This window comes from Athene noctua, chromosome 7 (assembly GCF_965140245.1).
Source record: "Athene noctua chromosome 7, bAthNoc1.hap1.1, whole genome shotgun sequence".
Classification (NCBI taxonomy): Eukaryota; Metazoa; Chordata; class Aves; order Strigiformes; family Strigidae; genus Athene; species Athene noctua.
Window position 1 is genome coordinate 26,784,850 of NC_134043.1, and position 23,453 is coordinate 26,808,302.

Here is a 23,453-nt window from a genome sequence, read left to right on the forward strand (position 1 = left end):
GATCTTTGAATTTTCTTCAAGGAATCAAAGAAGTATCCTACATCTAAGCCAGTTATATTACACTGAGATTCTTCAGGGTTTTTATTAAATCACTGTTGTCACTGTTGAAATGTGTGCTCCTACATTTGCAGTGTGAATTATCGCAGCAACAACTTCCACTCATTGAATATTAGACTCCACCCCGTGTGTTGAAACATTCCCCCCATCCTACTGCCCCTCCCTACACAAGCTCCCTGTAGTTAGCTTACATCATATCACATACTCTGTGGGGCTGAGGGAGTGATGGAATGGGGGAAGGAGTTATGTAGATTGCTTGTTTACACTTACTTAGCTGAGTTTGATTTGGTATTTCAGTGGCTGGCTGTGCCTTGCAGTGAGTCACCCTTATCTAAAAGTTTTAGATACTTGCCTCACCTCATCCTTCCCAACAACACTACCTCATTCTGCTTTTTCAACCCATACACCTTCCTTTAAAAACCTACATAGACTTTGAGCTTGATCATTACAATCTTTCTACAGTCACTCTTACTGATCATATGTGTGTGTTTTGACAGAACAAGGTTGGAGAGCAGGGGAAAAGCTTATATATGAAGCTAAGCACACATCATCACCACAATTGTGGCATAACTTAAATAATCTTCCAGGAGTATTTTATTTCTTCTGTCATTATTAAGCTATCTCCTTAATTTTGGAAGCAGTCAAGAACCTTGAAGCTCCAACTCTTCTCTTGGACTGCAGTTGTCAAATAACCAGCATTTCAGTTATTAACTAGGTAGGTGCTGATTATCTATTGCAACTAATCACCTGTAGTTAATATATGCCTCTTATTTTCTCAGACACTTTCCATTTCTAACTAAGCATAAGACTACAGCAGTACTCTTCACTGACAGTACTATCATCATATAAGCAAAGAACCAGCTATTTTATTTTCTTTTACAGGAAGACCCTGCTAACCTCTGTACCAAACTGAGCTGCTCACTAGGTCATCAAACCAGAGACTGATACATTAGAGAAACACACGGCAGCATGCCCCAACTGAAGACAATTTTGTTTTCCACTAACAGTGTTATACCCACTCCTCACCAAGAATTGCTTGCTCCTGGGTTAGCTCCTGGAAGCGTTCCCGCATATTCTCCAGCTCCACAACAAGGCGACGTTCAGATTCCTCTTTCAGATTCAAGGCCTCTTCCAATGCAGCTTTTTCTGCAACATAGCCTTCGATAATGCCTAAAATCCCAAGCCAGAATGCAAATAAAGCAACAAACTCATCTATTGGGAAAAAGTAACTTGAAAACACAAGTAAACAATTTTTTGCAATCAATGAAAGGTGATGTAGAAAGAAAGAAGTGCAAGAAGACTTAAATTTACACTGTAGCTAGGCTTTTTGGAGTATCTTAAGGCATAAGATGTACCAGTTGATGTATTCAAACAGATTTTATGATGATGCCATGTCACGAAATGTGTCTAAATATGTAGAATATATATGGGGATCATTAAGCCTGGATGGCCTGGGATCACCTCACAACATACGACACATCTGACACATACTCTGCTGGGGGCTGAGGTTCAAAGAAACAGAATCTCCAGAAAGTAGAATCAAATGTTAGACTCAGAGACCAAGAAATCCAGAAATGAGTCACAGAAAGGAAGGAAACAGGATTTTGGAAGGACTAAATAAGCCTAAAGGAGTATAACTGAGAAGAGGAATGGAAAGCAGATTGCATGATTAGGGAGAGCTCAACTTGAAGGACATGAAAACCCTAAAAAGATTCTTCTACATCAAGGCAAAAGCCTCGAGTCACAATCTTTACAAGGCCATCAGACCAACAATATGCAGTCTGTGATAGCGCTGAGACCAGCCATCTCAGGCTTTTTGTCTCTTCTTACAGAATCCCTTTATGTCTGCACTGCCAGAGATAAACCTTTGCTCTGGTTAATGCTGACCCCTTCCAAGGTCAGACAAGTGTGTATACATTCTTTTCAATAATCCAAATAGGAATACAAATTGCTGTTACGGTATTTTTCACACATGGTCAGTGGTGTAAGTATACGACTAAGCACTATCACACTTGCCCCAGGGAAACACATGAAGAGAATAAAGTAATAGATTTGCAAGAGAAGACCCATGCTTAAATAACTTAGCAATATGAAATGCTGAAAATGGATGACAGATAGGCAAATTAACAACAGAAGACACAAAGAGTGTATCTCATATTTGGAGGATTGAGCTATGAGTAAATGACACTGAAGTCTCTTTACATTTTCTTACCCTCCGCTTTATGAAGCTCTAGTGCCAGCTGATTCTTGGCCTCGCTCTCCTCATTGAGGCACTCCATTAGTTCCTGGTGCTGACTAACCACTTGGGCGGTTTCCCGATTTCGGCGGCTGAATTCTTCTTCAAATTGTGCATGGTTTTCATGCATTTTCTCCAGCTAAAAGTAAACAGTTTTCCCTAGCAACAGATTTTGGATGCATATGCAGTGTAATAATACTACAGACATTTCAATAAAAACCTTCTTAATTTTATAACATTTATACATTAAGGGTCCAGGTTTTGAAGTTTCATTTTAGTACTAGATTGACTTTGCCCAAAACCCCTGGATACTTTGGTGACTCCTTGTACTCACATACCTGTATTTTGGCCACAAATCTTCCTTGGAAACATAAGTGTCTTCCTGTGCATAAAAAGGTACACCTTGCTGTTGGCTATGCTGCTCAGCTTGATACTTCCTGAGCTACTTGAAATTCTTACACTTAAATTCTTCAAGAGATTCAGGCATGTCTAATAGACTGTGAAGTCAAAACATCATCAGGATTCCAAGGTAGACCCCAGTTCTCTGAGTCTGTGTACCCTGCACTCCTATGTGCAATGTCTCAAGTTCAAAGGAAAGGAATAGAGCAGCCCCATTCTCATTTAGCTTATATTTAGCTTATCCTGGTGGATAGAACATTTCAGAGACACAAGCAAAGTATGCTTGAATGCAGCTGATGAAGATGACCTAGAATCTAGATCTGCCATGGCTTGGGCAAGTGCTTTAACAACAAGATAGCTAAATACTAGTGGAAACAGCATCACTGCTCAAAAGTACAAATTTAAGCACCTTGTTCTGGGAGGGATTTTTTTAAGACAGCAAATACATATTTCACACAGATCCTTACCTCTGGGTTGTATGAAATATCTGATGAGAAGATGAATTTCAGATATACTCCTCCCCTTCACTTTTTCCTCTTAAAGTAGGGGCTTCCTTATTCAAACTAATTTCTGTAATACTAAATTCAACCCTCTAAGTACTCAGGCATCTACCTGAGATTTACAACTCCTCTTCCCAAAGCTGAATGTCTAAACACTACAAAACCCAGTATGGAAATACTCAAATTTTTTATGATATTGAGTCCAGATCCTTTTATCACAATTAAACAGTACATAATTACAAGGATATTTGCTTGCTGCTGTCTAAATATCTCCAAAATATTTTAACATAGGGCTGAGTTTTCTTGAACCTGTTTATCAGTGTTGAAGAAGCACTGATGTGAGGTGCAATAAAGACCCCTCAAAAACACTTAACTCTTGGGCTCCTGAAGCTACAAATGCATCTAAACCCCTAGTTTAAACCTACTTAAGGTAAAAAACTTATAGCTTGCATCTGCTAGAAGAAAAAAGTCATTAAACTCTCACTGATAAGAAACAATCAAATAACGGTAAAACCTTCATTGTAAAGAACCAGGATGCAACATGCCTCCCTATACTGATAACTTGTCATGTATTCCAACAAAACCCGTTTCTTTTTAGCAGCCAGTCCTACAGGGTGCTAAATACACAAGCTTTAAAACAGATTTTACATTTTCAGTATATTTATACATCTATACAGATTAAAGAGTTTTACTTGTTTCGTTGATTCTGTAATCAGTGCCAGAAGTCTCTCCACTGCAGTGTGCAAACGATGGCAAATTTTCAGTATCATTTCTTCATTTTCACATGCCAGTTCTGGCTTTGCAAAAACACTTTCACATAAATATTGGCTCAGCTCAGACCCCTCATCGGTCACTGGAGACAATTGGTTGTGTTCTGTAAGAGTTTCATCAAGCAGCTCATCTACTGAAAAAAAGCAAGCTGTTTAAAAACACAGAAAAATGATACAGAACTGGCCACTCATAACAACTGACATCAGACAGTGACATCAGTTGGTCCTGAAGATGTATTACAAGGTGAAAACTTGTATACATCTGTAACTGAATGCTGAAAAGTCAAGATAATCTTTCACAACATTTGGAAATACTGTGCTGTATCGGGGACTGAAACTCTACATTCACAAAATTCATTTTTCCTGTCTTATAATTCATTCAGCTTTTGCCAGCGATGATTTGGTAGTTGCACTATTGGAAGAATTAAAATGAAAGAACACTGATAGACACTATCTTAAGCATGGAGCAACTTTGAAAGAGACACAGAAAACACTGCAACAAGAGTTATCCCCTTTCTGAAAAGGTGTTTTTCAAGAACATGAACTGACTACATCCAGTTATGCAGATTTGTACTCACCTTTTTCTAGGTGATGCTTTTCTTTGGCTTTGAAATACTGCATGAATCCCATTTCTTCCATAATACTGTGACTGTCTCTAGAATCTCCAGAAGCCAGACTGTCATCAATGCAAAGTCCAATCTTGCTACAGATAAGGTCCTCAATAGCTATCGCGGCCTTCACCAACTCCATAAGCAATTTCAAAACATGCTGATAGGATTCCTGCAGTTTTTTCCTAGAACAAAAGCATACTGAACACTTCAAAAATTGCATGCACTTGATTTAAGACACTTTGAACCAATTGAAAAACCAATAGCCTAAAATGGATACCTTGCCATAGTTTGACAGTGATCAGTGAAGAGGATTCAGATGACCTCACAAAAAAAAAAAAAAAAAAAAAAAAAAAAAAAAAAAAAAAAAAAAGACCATTTTCACAGAGCAGGCTCAGCAAAAAACCTTTGCTCTTTCCGCAGGTAGCTGGAGAGATCATACATCACGAGCATCCTGGGCTTCCACATCTCCCTACTGGTGCTTCCACAGAACATGTCTACTACTATAGTATCTGTGACATCAAAATAACTAGAGTGTTCTGGCAGAGTAGACAGCAAAAATTATATTTATGAAAAAAAATTTAGTTTTAAGAAAAACACTAAGCCAATTTCTTAAACATGAGTGGGGGAATTCTTCTAGAAGCTTATTCACCATGACAGCTTCTCTAACCCACACATTCCAACAACATATCAAGCCAATGCACATTACACTCAAAGGTTTCAAGACCAAGAGGCTTTTTCCATATCCTAGCTTCTTCCAAGATTATAGACAGTGGAAAACCCAAAACAAAGTCTCCATCAGACTACAAGGGAAAAAAAAAAGGAAAAAATCATATTGCTCTCAATATCAAGATAGGTTGGTAATTAAGAAAACCTTGCAAATAAAGCCAATATATTATCATCCTACACTATTAATTTGAGCTGGCTTAATTTTACCTAGTTATTGATTTCTTTATGAAAACTGAGAAAACAAGCAAACAAACAAAAAAAACCAACCACCAAGCATTATGCAACCCAAGATATACAAACCTTTCATCCTTTGACTCCTCAATATCTGACCTCAGCATGGCTACCAAATTCCCTCCTTCTTGGTTTTCCCTGTCCCGACGCTGAAGCAGGGTCTCCAGTCCAGAGTTGGTCGCCTCTATTTCACGGTTTAAAGACTCTACTTTCTTTTCCAGCTATGGAAATATAGTAACAATGCAAAAAAGTCAATCATTGTCTAAACTACAAGCTTCACTCAATGATCTTTAGATGATTTGGACTGGATGATCTACAAGGTTTTTTCCAACCTAGATGATTCTGATCTTACCCTTCATCATTTCATATATATTCACATAATAATTGTCTGCTGCTACATAAATTTACTTCTACAAATACTAGAAATTAAGGACAGTGGAAAGACTAAAAATGAATAGTTGTTTTTCTAGTTCTTTCCTGATGCTAATCTTGCTTCACAGAGCTGACTCACATTCAGACTCAGTGCACAAAAGCAATACAAAAAGCTTGTAAAAACTTTGCATCATACTGTAGTTTGTTTTCATTGTTACATCTCAGAGACACAAAGTAATGTCCTAGCACAGGTTTTGACACTGTAGCACACAAACCTGAACAACAACCAGGTCCAGTATCATCAGTGCCAACTACCTTTGCTTACAAGCTCTGCCGGAACACAACTTTCTTCTTACATTCATATGCTCAGATGACACCTCCATCCCATTGCAATATATATACAAATACGTATGAATATACCCACCTCTGACCCCTGGATTTAGCTGCCACACAAATCAGTACTATTTTGTTGGAAACTGTCTCAAAAGGAAGCCAACAAAATAGTCAAATTATCTATTTGGAAGGAAACTGCAAGCAAAGAAAAGCATTTTACTCTCCTGACAAATTTTTCACCCCTCATGAAGTCCTGCATGAAGAGCAGGAAACAATAATGCATTTCTCCCAATAGGGAAAATTCTTAGTGTTTCTCCCAGTCTCCCCACTAAACAAAAAGGCCTTACAGAACAGCCCAATATACCAAATTTACATTTTGGACAGAGCTTCCCAGATTGTGAGAGAAGACATGAATGTTTGATTTCATTTTATTTTCAATTTTGAAAACTCAAAGCTATTATTTTAATCACTGAAAAAGAACTTGACACTTCTAAGCTTCCGAAATAAAACAGATACCTTTTCCAAGCTGTTCCTCTCTCTCTAAAGCTTTCTTGGTAATCTAGATTCAACTTAGATACTTGCTTTACAGGAGGCACAAAATTTTGTTTTGTTTGGCAAAGCAGTATTATCTTAGCCACTTCCAGATCCAAACTTCCAGTTTGCCCGTCTTACTTCCTCCGAGCTATAGATAAGTTGGTCCAACAAAAGCTACTAGAGCACTAATTCTTTTGACAAAAACTGGGATAGATACAGATGGCACCAATACACAGACAACAAAAAGGCAAACATCCAACCTTATCTTAGAAAGCAGTATTAACTCCCTGAGAAATGGCTCAAGGCCAGTTTTCAAGCTGATACCCAATTTCCATCTTACTCCAACTAAGAGATAGAGCCTATGTGTGCTGGGTTTGTGTGCTGGGGTTTTGATACTGGGGGAGGGGGCTACAGCAGTGGTCCCCCTTTGAGAAGTTTCTCAAAGCTCCCCCAGCTCTCAGTCGGACCTGCCTCTGGCCAAGGCTGAAACAATTAGTGATAGTGGCTGTACCTCTGTGATTACATATTTGAGAAGGGATACCTGAGAGGGGATTGGGGACTTTGAGGAGGCATTACAAGAAGGACACCTATGTGAACACTGAGGTCAGTGGAAGGAAGAAGGAGGAAGTGGGGGAAGCTGCACTGGAGCAGGGAGGCCTCCTGTATCCTGTGGTGAAATGGCAGGGCTGCCCCCCTGCCACCCATGGAGGTCACAGGAGGAGCAGAGATCCACCTGCAGCCTGTGGAGGACCCCACACCAGCACTAGGCTGAGACTCTGAGGGAAGAAGCGCTCCCTGCTGTTGTAGTCTGGCGCTGGGAGGACTGCAACACATGGAGGTGACCTACACCAGAGCATCTCGAGAAGAATGCATCCTGTAGGAAGGACTCACAACAGAGAGAGTTTGTGGAGGACTGTCTCTCATGAGAGGGATGCCATGTGGAGCAGGGGGAAGAATGTAGAAGAGTGCTTCCCTCCCCACACACCTTTTAGAGGAAGCAGCAGCAGACTGACCATACTGCTCCCTGCCCTGTCCATGCACTGGGAGAGGAGGTACAAGTATCAGCAACAAAACTGAGCCAGGAAGAAGGGAGGGGTGGGGGGAGGTCTTTTTAAGACATGTTAATGCTTCTCACTGTTGCATTCTGCCTATTAAGTGTTGGCTTTGTTAATGTTTGAATTAAAGTGATGTTTCTTTCTTGCCCTAAGAAGTCTGCCTTTTGTCTGTGACTGTTAATGGGTGAAACACCCCTCGCTGTCCTTATCTCCATTCCTGAGCCTTTTGATTCATTTTTTCCTACCCAGCACTGGAGGAGGAAGGAGTGAGTGAACAGCTGCATGGTGCTCAATCATTCTCTGGGCTCAAACCATGACACATTACACCTTGAGAACTAGCGATCACACACAGTCCCTCTACATACATCATGAGAAACGTGTGAGCACTGTGTTAAAATTCAACCACAAAAGTGCATTTAAGATCTAGATTTCAAATATTTCAAATATTTCCCACATACCTGGACAATTATTGCTGCTTTTTCCTGCAGCTGGGCTGATAACACCTCCTGCTCCTTTTGGTGAGCAGTCTGTGTTGTCTTCCTCTCCTGAATCAACATCTGTTCCTTGTCACGTAGTGATGCTTTTTCAGCTTCAAATTCATCCTGCGGATGTCACATATACTTTGATTTACAGAGAGGGGGAAAAAAACAAAACCAACCCCCAAAAACCCCAGAACCAAAACCTTTCCCCCCTCCTTTTTTTTTTTACTGCCTTTAAACATGCATACCTTACCTCTCAGATTAACTAGCAGTAATTTACACAGTTAACACTCCCAATCAACAAAATTATGCCAGAACTATGATTTAAAACAGTTAGGCAGGTAAAGAAACCATCTGAATGTGCTCACTGAGACCTGAGTTATTTCAGACCACCGAGATAGTGATGAGGAACAGAAAACAGATGGGTAAGTCAAAACAGAGATGGAGAAAAGCCACTTTAAGCAACTGCAAGTAGTACAATAAGCATACTACTGAATTCAACATAAGAAGAGTGATTTACTAGAAAAAAATTAAAATCAACAAGGTAGACTTACATGGGTAAATGATCTAAAAGCTATTAAATTGGATCTCACCTTAGAGTGCTCTAAAGCACTCTAGAGGAAGGGGTTACTAGACAACCCCCACTCCTGCATCAGCAGGGAAGGTGAAACAAGGTCCTGGAACCTCTTCCCAAAAAGGTTAAGAAGAACCCTGATTATTATTTTTTTCTGCAACACCAGAATTGGGAAATGAGTCTTCTTGATCACAGTATAAAAAAAAACCCAAAACACTCATGCAATTTGATTTATTGAAAGGGCTCAAACAAATTAATTCCTTACAATCATTGATTAAGACTAAACTGTGATGCATGAAATCTTTGCTTGTGTTTTACTTTGTTTCCCAAGGACTCCCCAACTGTTTTCCTAGACCTCTTTGTTTAGGTAAGGTCAAAATGCTCGTTAGGCTTCCTATGTAAGTCACTGACAGCAGAGACTCAAGGCCTTCAAGGGACACTTGGGCAGCTCCTCGAGTGAGCAACTAAGATAAGGGGGACTTGAACAACAGGATACAGAAACCCTTAATAAGGAGGATGATTTTCTAATTTAGGAAGATGGCACCTGGACTTTACTTCACAGTGCATGCTCTGGAAAGGTCAGCTAGTGAACACTGAATAAGACTGCTTACTTCTTCCCTTGAGCACTGAAGACCATCACTCTATTCCTACTTCACATGCTTGGACTATGTAAATGAATGCTGGAATTCTATCATAAGACACCCCTTTCCAGGAAAGCTGATGAATATGTATAATTTGTGTGTATGTAAACTGAGGTCCCTTGCTAATTCTTGGAAGCCCTTATGGTGGGGAATCCCCAGGGCAACCCCAGTGTTGCTAATCAAGAATACCTGCTGAACAGTAAAAAACTTTACTATTGAGTCAATTTCTTCACCTTACTATGAACACCAATACATTCTAAGGTGATATCTGCATTTTTTATTGGTAAATCAAGAAAACATTTTTTTTCCCAGGGCATGAAATAAGACTTTAGAGCAGAATATATACAGTCACCTGAGTTGTCTTGGATCCTTCATGGAAGACTCAGCCAGTGCTTGCACCGAGTAGACTGAAGCAGAGTACCTAGTAGTTAGCAAGGTACAAATGAACAGACAAAGGAGTACGAGGACTTTCCTTGACCAGTAGAGTAAACTTGTGGATGAAGTCGCTAAAACAGCCCTGCCTATTCGTCTCAGCAGTGCATCCACTAAAAGAGTATGTCAGACTGTAGACAGGAACTCCGAATACCTAAAACCTGCTAAGTAAACTGGCTAGCATAAAGACAACCCCATAAATGAGCACAGGGGAAGTCGGCAGGGAAAGGTTCATTTTATAAACCTGTATCAGACCATGACACAGCTCAGCCTGACATTGCAAAAAATTCCAGCCATCTCATCTGGGACAAAATACTGGTCATCAATTTAATGAGGAAAAACAGACAGCTGTACTAGCACTAGAATTACCCCTTGCAAAACTTCAATGAAGAGAGGTCTCTGGTGTCCCAAATGCTAACAAAAGCACCTAGGCAATACAAGAGAGAGAAAAGTAGGATTCACTTCTGGGGTATATGCATAGCAGTCAGTCCAGTCCCAGCTTCTGTGGACTGAAGGCTGGGGTTCAGTCGAGGACAGCAACGCCAAAAATACCTCCAGCAGCCTTTCGCAGTACCCTTGTGTCCTCTGTTTCAAAAGACAGCTGCACCAGAGAGGTCAAAGAATGACCAGGACTCCACATATGCAGGATATAGGAGAAATTTTCTGCACATCTGTGGCATCCAGTTCTAGAGGTTTGTGTAACTGTTAGGAAGAGTCCCATCTCAGGCTGGAGCACTGACAGGAACAGTAAGGATCTGTTGAAATCTCCCAAGGAGAAGCAAATAAGCAGATGGTACTTCATCTAATCTAACTTATTTGTGCTCAGCATGCTGAGCTCAACACATGCTCAGTACAGGGATAACACTGAGATGAATGTAAGCACTGCTCTCAGTGCATTGGCAAGTTTCCCTTTCTTCTGACACAGGATGTGTCTTCTCCATTCATTCAATAGCTCAAAAAGCACTTGTCACTTAACCAATGAAGCCATTTTGCTCAGAAGATGATAGGCAATTACTATATCATACACAAGGCCAAACAAAAATAATTTTCAGGGATAAGCCTCTTGAAGATGCTTATCAAGATGAAAGTTTGGAAGTCAAATGACGAACCCAAGAAAGCAGAAATTAAGAACAACTGCAGAAAAAAAAAATCTCATACACAAAGTGCTCACTGTCATCACAGACTTGGTAAAAGCTTAGATAACACCAAATGTGTTTTTGCCATATATACACAAGCACAGTAGACAAAGGATGATAGGCCAAGGGCACAGTCTCTGCAGACATGAAGAAGGAAAAATTTCAAATGACAAACTGAATATAAATGTACACAAGGAACACTGCTTATTGCAAATACTTCCCTCTGATTCTTTTGGTTTTGTTTGAAGGACATAACTTCACATCCAATTCAGGATTTTAAGACAACCCTGTAGCAAATACTGTAACTGCTTACAGAACGCTGCATTGTTTCCAATACTGCTTTTCTAACTCCAACATTGTTAAGAAAGGAAGAGATTTAACTCAGGTTGTCATTTTAGAGTCATATGGCTGGAGAACAAAAACTTATACCCATTGTTCGTTTTCAGCAAATGCTATCAGTGCATACTCTGAAGTTAATTTTAATCAGACTCTACCTTCAGCTGTGCAATCTGCTGTTCAAGCAGTACCTCCGACTGACACTTCAGCAGCTCAATCTCTTCCTGAAACTGAAGCTGCTGCTTCAATTTTACCTCCTCAAATTGAGCCAGAAGAGCTGTTCGCACAGTTTCTACTTCAGAGGCAGATACAGAAGCATACATCTACAGACAAGTAATATAAAATATTTTAGCCATAGTGTTATAATTAAAGAAAAAATAAAACCAAACCAAATCAAAACTATCAAGCTCAACCAAATTCTTAAGAGTATTTTCACAATAGCTCTCTCCAGCTTCCAAGGTCATACAGAGCTTGTCATCATGCTGACTATAGAAAAAAAGCAAGTCAGTAACAACAGATAAGCAGCAACAAGGCATTAGGTACTAAGTATCTCCTGTATTCATGAGACCATCAGGTCAGACTAACAAAGTACTCCCTATTTGTTCTTTCCAAGAGACACTTTCCCCAAGAGAAATTCAAAGAAATAAGGAAGAAACAGGGGAATAAAAACACAGGGAGAGCATATTTTGTCAAGACACAATTTCTCTTGTTCAAATGGGATTAAGCATTATGCAGCTATATTTAATGCAATTATCCTATGAAATAGAACAAAGTCCATCAAAAATATCAGAGAAGGGTTTGGGGTTTTTTGTTAATTTGATTTTTTTTCTATTATCCTCTATGGGAAGAGTCACTGTAGCCATTAGAATACAGAGAAATCCTCTTTCTAGGATTAAGGGCTTAAAAACTAAGAAAACTACTTTCCCAGGCAAGCTCTTCTTCCAAAAGTAAAGAGAGTTTGCAATGTACTCCAGCCAGCTGGAAACCACTAGAAGCTCTAAGGTCTGACAGCCCAAAAAGAACAGAAGCAATCTCCTCCAACCTAAATGTTTTTTGTGAGGTGCACCTGGTAATACAAGGCTGCACCAGTGATTAGGAAGTTATTTGGCAAACTATCCAATTTTCAAATAAGTAAGTGAAAAAGTAGAGATAAGTTATATTTTAACATAACACATGTTGTTTGGTTACAGCTGAATAAAGCTCATTTTGTTTATGACTTCTAATATATGAATGTAATATATAATACAGAAAAGTGAAGTCTCGATCACTTATGACTTATACAATCTGACTTCTGTTGATGCAAAGACTGAATAAATTTCCATTATTCCATTTCAATGTTTACAGAAAATTTACTGTAGATGATCAAATTTTTAGCCTTCAGTATGAAAGTAAACATCATCAAGCCTACACATAAACATTCCCAACAATGGTAAAATTTTAAGAGCAACTAGGAAGATTTCCAAACTTCACTGAGAAAATTTATTTAGAACAGTATTACCTACTATAATTTCTCTAAGGAAAGAAGAAGCCAATGTTAGTAAAGAGTGCTCACTTAGAAAAACTTTAAGTGAGCAGTTACTTTCCAACAATGGTTAATGACTGAAATTATTACCTATTAGTTTTCTATCAAAATGGCAGCTTTAAAATTTTGAATCAAATATGGCAGGAACTCAAAAAAAGCAAGCCCACCCCCACTCCACTCAAGAGAGCACTGCAAATGTGGATTTAAGTTTTAAAAATTGAGGCTAATACACATATATATGAATTCTCTTAAGTCCTTTTAGATAAAGAAAGGCTTAAAAAATGTTTATATTGTCTATTATCTACTGGCACTATTAAAAGAAAAAAAAAAAACAAAAGCACCTAGATATACAGCCTTACATCTAGGGTTAATAAAACTAAATTTACTTTATGATAGAGTATGGATTATTCTGGGTTTAGATATTAGAAACATTCTGACCTCTTGCTCATGTTCGTGTTGTGCTTTCAGTTTCCCCAGTTCTTTTTCCAACTCCATGGAATATTCTTCCTTATGTTTCTTAATTTCTGCCTCATGAAGATCCTGAAGTTCTTGGAGTGCTCTTCTATGCTTTTCCTCCATACACAATACTTCCTTGCGTAATATATCCAGGGCCAGACGTTTATCTTCTTCCAGCAACCTCTTTTGATTTTGAAGAGCTGTGTTCAAGTCATCCTGTGTAAGCATAAATTAAAACAGGGCAAAAAATCACATAAGTACAAATATTTCTGTAACCCATTTATGAAGCATATGTCCTGCTGTATCAAAGCTTTAAGTAAAGAGGAACAATACTGCCTCACGAATGACGAGCACACATACATATACACTCTCCACATCACTGAAATGGGTTTATTTTTCCTATTTAGTATAAGTTTTGTAAATCCCTACTAATTCCACTATCCATGACAGCACTCCCCATCAGCACGATCTTCAACTTTTTCTTTTTGAAGTTCTTTATATTCAAGAACAATTAAAATGCAGATTTAAGGTCAGTAAACAAAGGTAGGACAGAAAAAAAATACCCACCTTTCCCACCCTTAGGCTAAGATCTTCCTCTTTGCTTTTGTGGGCACAGAAACATCATATAATCAGAAGTTTGGGAAGTGGGCATGACTGACAAGTCTGGAAAACATTACATCTTTCTCCAGAAGCTTCTCAAGTTTTTACAATGAGCTAAACCTTCCTACATCCTCGACCTTGGAAAAGTCTTGGGATCATTTTTTACCCTTCTGAACTCTAAAAGAGCTCAACCCTCTGTCCTATCAATAGTGAAGCCATGGACTTTGTTAAAGGCCCTACAAGATCCACTCACCCAGAATCTCATTTGGGATCTTTAGAGATACCTTTCTTGTATTCTTCCCTTCAACACTGTGCCACATAGGGAGGATCTGTAGTTTCCTAGAGATGTAGCTTAACCTACAGAATTACATTTACTTTGTTTTAATCACCTCTAAAGACTTACATGGTAACTCTATCAGGCAGAGAAGCTCTGAGCCACAAAATGGAGACCCTCCAGTCTGAAATATGTTAAAAGTATTTACCTCATTTCTACCTTTTCCACACACTGAAATAGAAAACTCATTAGTCTGAGCACTGGAGGGGGGAGGCAACAGACAGACTTAATTTTCAGCTTCATTTTCCTATTTCAGTTCACAATATGACCACGTACAAATGTTAGTGCTGGCACAAAGGAGGTTGCAGAAATATACCCCAAGAGAAAGCAAAAGGTGATCCCACACAATGTACCATGAAATTACACCTCCTATGCCAAGTTTCCTTTCTGGCTCACCTTATGAGCTTCTTCAGCCTCAACAGCCATGGCTTTAAGTTTTTCCATATGAACAGTAGCTAGCTCAATTTTCAAGTTATTTTGGGAAAGCTGAAGTTCTTCAGCATGCTTTAATTTCAACATCTCTATCTCCTGAATCAAGCGTGCTTGATCCATTTTCTCTTTTTCACGGAGCTGTTCTGTGTGCTGCAGCTGTAGATTCTCAAGAGCCTGACAATGTTCATCTCTTATATTCTGAATTTCAGATAGGTAGGACAACTCCAAGGAATCCAGATTTGACAAGCGTTTAGCCTCCAGCTCATCAATTTGTGCCTGATGCTTTGTCTGTAGTTCAGCAACACAAGCTTCAAGCTGAATCTGCTGCTTTCTTTCTAGTGTAGATTTAAGCATCTCAATTTCAGCTTGGTGCTTTGTCTGAAACTCAGCTGTAAGAGACAAAATTTGCTGCTTATGTTTCTCCTGTAACTGCTGACTTTGGAGTTCCAACTCATCATCATGTTTCTTTTTCAGCTCTTGGAGAAGAATCTCTTGCTCAGTTGTGAATTTCTGAGTCATAGCCTTGTGTTCCTCCATAAAGCTGTATTTCCAAGAAATTTAAGAGAATATTGAAGTCAGATGGGTTTTTTTAAATAACTGAATAAATAAATATCAAAGAAAAATAAGTAGGCCTTACTTAGCCTCCACAAATTTTACTTCATGTTTCAAATACAGAACTAATTCAAAGCAAGTCACAACATCAAAGTTTTCTGCTATGTCACTTGGTAGTATCTGGTTATGACTGGGTAGACTGGCACCTCTCTTCGATTACTCACAAATACAGAGCAACATACAAACCTCATTCACTGTCTCTCTGAGAATATACCACCATATGAGAAGATCTAGGACACAGTACATACATTGACTACATCTCAAATGTGTTGTCTGCAAGTAAACAAATTGTCATAAGAGACATCTCTAAAATCATCTGGTTAAGACCGAGACATAAGACCACTGTGGAAGTGTATGTGGGGTACTTGGGGACTCCTCCAAACTCATCTCAGCTCTCTGAGGTCTGCTTAAAGCTCGATACAGATGATTTAATATCTGAAATGCTACAAGGTATTGTAATCATTAACCATAGTATTTCTGGATACAGACACCAGTAATTAAAAAGTGATCAGTTATTTAAAGGCTAAGCTCTTGCTTTCGTTGTTTTCTTATTGTAATTATTTCCCTAATCTTGTTCTGTGAGTGTATGTTTGGGGAGGAATGGATAAATTTGAAGCAATGCATGCAAATACAAACAGGTAGCTGTTTGAGTATTTCCTTTAATACACTTAAAGCAATGGGAGTAGGAAAGGGAGGAAAAATTGAGCAGTTGCAACCTTCATGTCTAACCAGAACTGAAGAATACCATATACGGCCCACCAACCTCAGCATTCAGTGGTTAACACAAGCTTCATTCACCAGGAAAAGCTTGCTCAAATTCATTTGAATTGTTTGAGAATACTCGAAAAAATTGAGAATTTTTCCACTTACATGTCCTGCAACACTTCCCCTCCTCCAAGGCTGGTATATGATTTTCAGTTTTGTGTTGTATTCTTAGCTGTAACAGGCTACACTTAGCTGTAACTTGACTACACTTCATTCGATTGGCTAGACTAGATTAAATGCATTTTCATGAAGCAAAATTCGACAGTAAACTGTAATGAACAACATTACAGTTCTTTGAGAGAGTAATCTCTATGTATGTAAGTTAGGTGGTACCATCAAGTGACAAACCTACATCTCTACCACTCATCAAGCTTATGATAAGAAAAAGTAACAATTAACAATGACTGAACAGGTAAGTGAAAGTGCTCAGATCCTCAGGACCTACTTGGTTTGTGCTTCCATGAGTTTCAGTGCACATTCTTCCTGCAGACAAAGTGTGGTCTTTTCCATCTCTTTTGCCATGAGCACTTTGGCTGCCTGCAGCTCAGTGTCATATCGCTCCTGAGATTTCAGCATAGCCTGTGCACTTGCAAGGCTGTCCTCTAGCTGCTGCAAGGTGTTCTGCTGCTCTTTTACCAGCTTCTCCAATTCTAGAATTTTGGCAGCTTGGTGATCTTGAAGTTGTTTCATCTCAGCTTCACGAAGTTCAAACTCTTTTTGTAAATTTTGCTTCTCATATTCTGCTTTATTTTGCAGTTCTATACACAACAACGATAACTTCTCTTCTGCTTGGATTCTCTGGTCCTCGCTTTCACATTTCCATTTCTTCTCTTTTTCTTTGTACATCATCTCTATTTTCTGGACTTCTTCTCTGGCTTCCCTTAATTTATTCTTGTGATCCTCGGCAATTTCATATTTTACCTGTGAACATGGTTATTTAAAAAAAATCCATAAAATACCAAAACCAAACTGAAGTGCATGAAGAGAACATTCTCAGGTATTTAAGGTCTTGGAGAGATTCAATTCTTGCAGTGAAATGACCCTTCCAAATAAAAGTAAGTTTGAAATGTCAATTTATAGGTACTGGAATTCAATGCATTGTTAAGAATGAATTGAGGTAAGGAAGGTAACAAAAAATTAAGGCAAAATTCTAGAATTAATATAGTACTCTTATTTTCTCTTGGGACCACTTTTCTTCATTTCAGGAGTTCAACGTACCTAAGGTGCCCATAGCTTTGTATTTATATTGCACGTGATTAAAAGTCTTTTTCAAACCTCTCCTTTTATGTTCCAGAAATACTTTATATACAGTGTCCAAGTCCATGACAAGGACAGTTCTTGTACACGGCATAAAAGCAACATATAAAGCATGTAAAAAGCACCAAATGCTTGCTCAGTGACAAGAGGTAAAAAAGACTCTAAAATACACTAGACTTAAACAGGTAAACAAATATCAAACTAAGGAAACAACAGGGTCTTCTTTTAGCCCTCAAAACACAGTATGAAAAATTATTTTTTGTTATTTGCTTCAAGAGACAGTTCTATCAAAACCAGTAATTTCTTAGAGGCTACTCATTCAGCAGAGGGGCTTTTTCCATCTGATACAATGTTTTCTGCTGAATTCTCCATTACCACATGACGTGTCACAGCATGCAGGAATTTTTCACTGGGACACTACAGTGTACTGCAGGGAGATGTTCAGGATGAGGATCTTTTATATGTGCCTGTACTGGAGCAGTATACATATGCTTGACCCACATCAATATAAAAAGTGAACTGGATCAACCCTTGAAGCACCTGCCTTCCCACAGCATCTCTGCTCTTAAAGAAAAGTTCATCTACAGAGAAACTGTTTAACATTAAAGTGCTCTGAACTTTGTACTTGCATTCCAGTATCTGTGTGCATCCATGCAAGTCCATTTAAAGCTGAAGCTACTATCACTAAATAGGCCACATTTAAAGATAAGTGCTGCTTCTATTTCCCTTGGCCTTCCCAACACATACGAGCTTACCCAATTCTATCTGAAACAGTACTGTAATATGAATTACCTTTTCCATTTCCTCTTTCAGATGCTTTTCATTCTGCACAGAAAAATCTTTTTGTTTAGTAATCTCTAACTTCAAGTGCTTTATTTCTTCCGAAAGCTCTGCAATACACTGTTTCTCAGAATGGAAGAGAGAGAGCTTAGCTTTGTGCTCTTCCTCCAGCACAGACACTCGCTCAGCTACCTCCATTTCAACTTGACGCGCTGCATCTTGAGCACTCTGTAGGCGCAGTTTGGTGATTTCTGATCAAGAAAAAAAAAAAAAAAAAGAGAAAAAACTACAAAACCCAGTAATAAAATGACATTCTGGAAGTTATTTTAACAGGTCCTATTAATGCACAGAAATAAAGCCGAATGCTGACAGCCATGCAGTTTATCAGTAGCCATACTAACTACAAACCAACAAGAATACCCTATCAGGATGGTTTTGTACTCTGTTCCACTTTATCATCACCTTTGGAATTTATCGGTATCAACACACACAGAATAACGGGGATGGGTCTTGAAATGTGTGGCAGGACCTCCCTCCTATCAGCAACAGCCACAGGAGCTGACTTTAAGCAATGTAATAGCAGATTTATGGAAGTTTTATCTCCTCTTTTGCATATACTATTTACACAAGGCACCTCCCCAAAAAGCAAATGGGACAAATCTCTAAACATTCTTATTTAAGAGGTTTTGATACACTGTTCAGTATTAAAAATAAGTATTTGAAGAAATATAACTGCAAATTTTAAAAGTTGCACTGATCCTTTTAACCAACATACAGTGGAATATAGTTATACCCATGCATGTTATATAGCTAAGTTATGGACTGTAAGTCCAAATGCTTATGTGCCATACTACACTCCCAGAAAGAGGTTGCAGATAAGAGAACTGCCATGATCCCTCACCTGCACCTCAACAATATATGCATTTTATATTGAACCAGTACAAGGCAGTATATTCCTACAAATTACAATTCCAAGAAAAGTAGTAACTGTTAAAAAATTACATAAACCCATGATCACATAGAGAAAGTCTCATTAAATTTAGCCTTAAGAGGAACTTTAACTTGAACTCTACAGCAAAAGATATCCATTGCAAATTCTGCTCCCATAAATACTTTCCTTTTTGTTCAAAAAAATTCATCCCAATGTGTATGCCAACGAGTGGAAACACAGTGAAGGAAAAAGAAACATTAATGCTGAATGAGTGGAGCACTCTCAAACGCATAAGAGGAATATGGGCAAAAGAGGCATGGAACATAGAACAGAAGTGGATCTACTCTATGGACTAGCCTAAGAACTGCCTTATTTCATGCAAATAGAGGAGACAGTTAACATAGCTGACGGACAACACTAACAATTTTTCAAATAGATATTAATCCAGGAATTGACAGTGCCATTCTAGGCATCAAGAATGGAAATCTGACCAGCTCCTTTTAGCAACTGCTCCACAGTTGTAGTAGGCTTTACTAAAGAATAATCAAATTCAAGTCACCACATCTTTGGAAATACAACTCAACAGGCCTATAAAAGTCAAAAAAACAAAGTCCTTGATGTCAGGGATTAACATGTGTTATGTTCCCTGCAGTTTAGAGTAGACTAGTAACATATTGAAAACTTCTTCAGATAAGTCTATTTAAAGAAAAATACAGGCCACACAAGCAGCTTACTATTTTATTTCCAAGTCATTCAGATCACCTTACCTTTAATATGTTCTTCTGAAAGGCAGGCACGGAGTTGCTCAAGTTCTAAACTATGCTTTCTTTTCATGTCCTCAATTTCTGTTATACATTTGTCAGACAGATCCATCTTCATTTTCATTAGGTCCTCCTTATACTGAAGTGCAAGGGAAGATCTTAAGGAATCTAATTCATGCTTTTGTTGTTCTTTAAGTTCTGCCTGCAAACAGGCAAGTTCTTCCTATGTAAGAAATAGGTTAGAAAGACATCATTAGCTTTGAAGAAACCATGCTGAAAATCTTTCAATGAGAGCACTACATGAATTGCACTCTAAAGCACCTGTTTGACATGTATATATCCAGTTGCTAAAAACTCTACTGGTTTTGCTCCATTCCTGCCACTCCATCTGCTACTAGAGTGGCAGAGCCTGTCAAGATAGATACGCTTTGGAACCATGCCACGAGGCAGATCTGAGTTCCAGGAGCTGTTCAAAAGTATAATAGAGGAGGAATTCCCCCATGCATCAGGGTAGACTCTCAATAATGAGGAGACTCCCCGCTTCTACACACACACCACTGAACTCAGAAGTAATGATCTGTGAATGCGGTTTCATACTCAACTAGGTAACAAACAGGAAAAATAAAGGCATGATGTATACACTTCTCATTTATAACTCATGAGGTTTTGTGTGATGTACTAGTGAAATTGAGCTCATGTTGTCTTGTGTATGTCTTGACTGCTTGTCATTCCCTCACTTAAAAAAATATTACTTTTTATAATTAATTTAAAACATATAAATCTGAGGAGCAAAAAAGGAAAATTCCCTTTCTGAGACTCAGTCAACTTCAAGCAAGTCGAGCAAAGAAGTGAAGACCTTAAAATTACAAGGTAATTTTAATTTGAATGAATTCAAATGAAATTCAATGAAAATAGGTGCGTAAATGGAAGAGGAACCTCATTAGCATCTCCACTTGAAGAGAACAGAGTAATAAAAGGCACAATTACTACAGAAGCTATAGAGAAGAGAAGCACCATGAATTCTTCACTTGTGTGGAAGAGCTTTGATAAGGTCCTTAACTAGGCATGGGATGACCCAAACAGAGGACACAAAATTACAGAACACTGCTTCATCTGTTCTGCTAGTCTGAGAACTATTTAAAGTTGATAATTTACAATACACTTACTAAGGCTTAATTATGTTTGACAAGTGCCTCAACTAACTTTACTAAGAGCTAGGAATCAGGCATCAATTTTCATACAGGTCATGTAATGAACAGTAGAACTTTACTATATCAGAAATCCTACCTGGTGCTGTTCCAGCTGTTGATTTAGCTGACCAAGTGTAACCCTTCTCTCTTTCTCAGCATTCTCTTCAAAAACTGTGACAGAACAACTAAGAAAAGGGTTTTAAACTTTAAGATTGTAATATGTATCACAATTTAAGTTAAATGAGGTTGCTGCTGACTTACGATGAGACACAAAGCAACAACATCAGGACTGCCCACTCATGACTTCCATTGCCAGGTTTCTAACTACAGATCACCTAATGCTCAATCCCATTATATTTAGAGGTTAACAACATCTTTTATATTAAAAAAAATAATCATATGGAAGCATGCTGTCATAGCATGAAATGAAAAAGATCACCTGATGTCCCCTGCTTGACCGTGACTCACTGCCAACTCTGACAGTGAATATTCCTTCACTTCTTGTAGTCTCTGATGCAGCAGAGTCAATTCTTCTCTGTAGTTTTCTTCAGCAACTCTTAACTTCTTTTCAAAATAAAGTCGCAGTTGTTCCAATTCAGTTTCATGCTCATTTTTTCTTAACTGACGCTGCTGTTCAAATTCTTGTTTTAAACACTCTATTTCTTCCACCCGTGATGCACGAGCCAGGAGCTGCTCTTTCAACTCTGGAATGGAGACAAAACCAACACAACTACTCAGAAGTACACATATCTTTAGGCCAAGTCGTTCTGTGAAGATCAGCCATTTTTAGTTGTGAGAGAAAACGTTATTCTCACAAGCTACATAAGAAAATTAACTTCTGAAAGACAAAACATTCCTTTCTCAGAAGACAGTAGAACCATGTTCTCTGTTTACACTGTATTCAGAGAAGCCATCCTCATGACAAAAATCAAAACTACCATCAGACTGGTAGCCCTCCTCATTTCCTTGTGTTTCAGGTCCAGGCTAGTAACATGCAGAGTCCTGCAATATTGCTTAATCTTCACACCTGCTTGTTGTAGCAAACCAGAAGCAATAATTTAGTCAAGAATATTTAATTTGCTTCAGAGAAAACTAAACAAACAAAACCAACTTTAGCACAAACTACACAGAAAAATGAGATCACACAAAAGACAGAATAAAATCAATTCTAGATTACTTTAGTGATGGTTTGGCTATCCTCAAGAAGAGGCTAAATTCACTGAATAAAAAACAACCATCCAAAAAAATAGACCTCAGTAGAAAACAGCAATCAAGGCTGGTTCAGCAAGACACCCTCCTTTCAGAGAGTGAGGGCAATGGCCAACATTGCAGCGTGTTCATGAACTCTGAGAGCTTTCTTCTCCACATTCTGTATTAAAGAAGCAGTAACGTATCAGGAAGTTAAAAGGTAGGAAAAAAGGACAAAAATCATGAGAGGGAATTTTAAAAGTTTCCCAGATGACTTAAGTTAGCTGAATCCCCATGGAATCAATTGAAGATGGGAACAGCATTTCAAGAAGAACGAACTTGGAGTTGCCTATGTTATACAAAAGAAATTTCAGAAACATTTGTGGAAACAGAGGATGCCACCCAGGAAGCAACACAGCTGATTGTCACTGTATTTTTGTGTAGCAAACCAGAAAATGCACACTTGGCATCAAAAATTCTCACATTGAACATGCAAACAGAAGAGAAGCACATAGCTCAAGCCTGCTGCCAAAGGGAGCAGTTGCCAGGCACAGGAACCAGAGGAATCAAGTGACAAGCAGACACCACCAATGCCATGGGCAAGGGAATGTGATCTGACATGGGTAGGTTTTGCCTAACCAGCAAAGTTTGCTGGCACAAAACTGACACAGAAAATTGTTTAACTGTTTCGAACTGCCATGTCATTCTTGTGTCAGAGCAGCAATCCTACCATCCAGCTGCTATGTTTTAAATCCGCCACCACAAGTTCTCAAATCAATGCAAATGAGTTGTCAAGTGATCACTCAAGCGAAGCAAAGCAGAGGAAAACAAAACATCTTAAAGATCTCACACACCAAAAGAGAAATTCTCACCTGGACCATGGGCTTGCATTCTGGTCTCACCATCTCAAGCAAGAGGAAGAAGAAACAGAAACAGTCCAAAGAATGGGAAGCGATTAGAAACATGGAAAAACGTTTGAAAGGTTGATAAAGATTAGGGCTACAGAGACAAAATATAAGAATTCCATCGAATACTATGAAGTGCTATCTGCTATAATTTTGTAATATCAAAACAGAGATCCAAAAAGCGAAGGTAAAGTCTGACTAGACAGTAAAGTTATTTAGTCAATCTATGACCAAAACCACAACAAAAAGCCACCCTCACGAAACTCTACTATACTTCAAAAGCTATTTACAGTTATAT

General features: G+C 38.5%; 1 protein-coding gene across 5 annotated transcripts in view; it reads right to left on the minus strand.

Moving 5' to 3' along the window:
* Window positions 1-23,453, minus strand: part of PCNT (pericentrin) — a 102,184-nt gene that overhangs the window by 54,321 nt on the left and 24,410 nt on the right. For 3 of the 5 annotated variants that reach the window (XM_074910227.1, XM_074910225.1, XM_074910222.1), the window contains 15 exons: window positions 23,123-23,155; window positions 21,502-21,766; window positions 21,160-21,247; window positions 19,879-20,095; window positions 18,193-18,431; window positions 16,589-17,064; window positions 14,731-15,307; window positions 13,383-13,616; window positions 11,581-11,745; window positions 8,283-8,426; window positions 5,600-5,751; window positions 4,541-4,755; window positions 3,885-4,096; window positions 2,270-2,432; window positions 1,084-1,227 (listed from right to left, as the gene is read on the minus strand). In XM_074910227.1, the coding sequence (XP_074766328.1) occupies window positions 1,084-1,227; window positions 2,270-2,432; window positions 3,885-4,096; window positions 4,541-4,755; window positions 5,600-5,751; window positions 8,283-8,426; window positions 11,581-11,745; window positions 13,383-13,616; window positions 14,731-15,307; window positions 16,589-17,064; window positions 18,193-18,431; window positions 19,879-20,095; window positions 21,160-21,247; window positions 21,502-21,766; window positions 23,123-23,155 (3,324 nt within the window). The remainder of the gene's footprint in view (window positions 1-1,083; window positions 1,228-2,269; window positions 2,433-3,884; window positions 4,097-4,540; window positions 4,756-5,599; window positions 5,752-8,282; window positions 8,427-11,580; window positions 11,746-13,382; window positions 13,617-14,730; window positions 15,308-16,588; window positions 17,065-18,192; window positions 18,432-19,878; window positions 20,096-21,159; window positions 21,248-21,501; window positions 21,767-23,122; window positions 23,156-23,453) is intronic. The other 2 variants (XM_074910224.1, XM_074910226.1) reach the window with 2 other exon arrangements.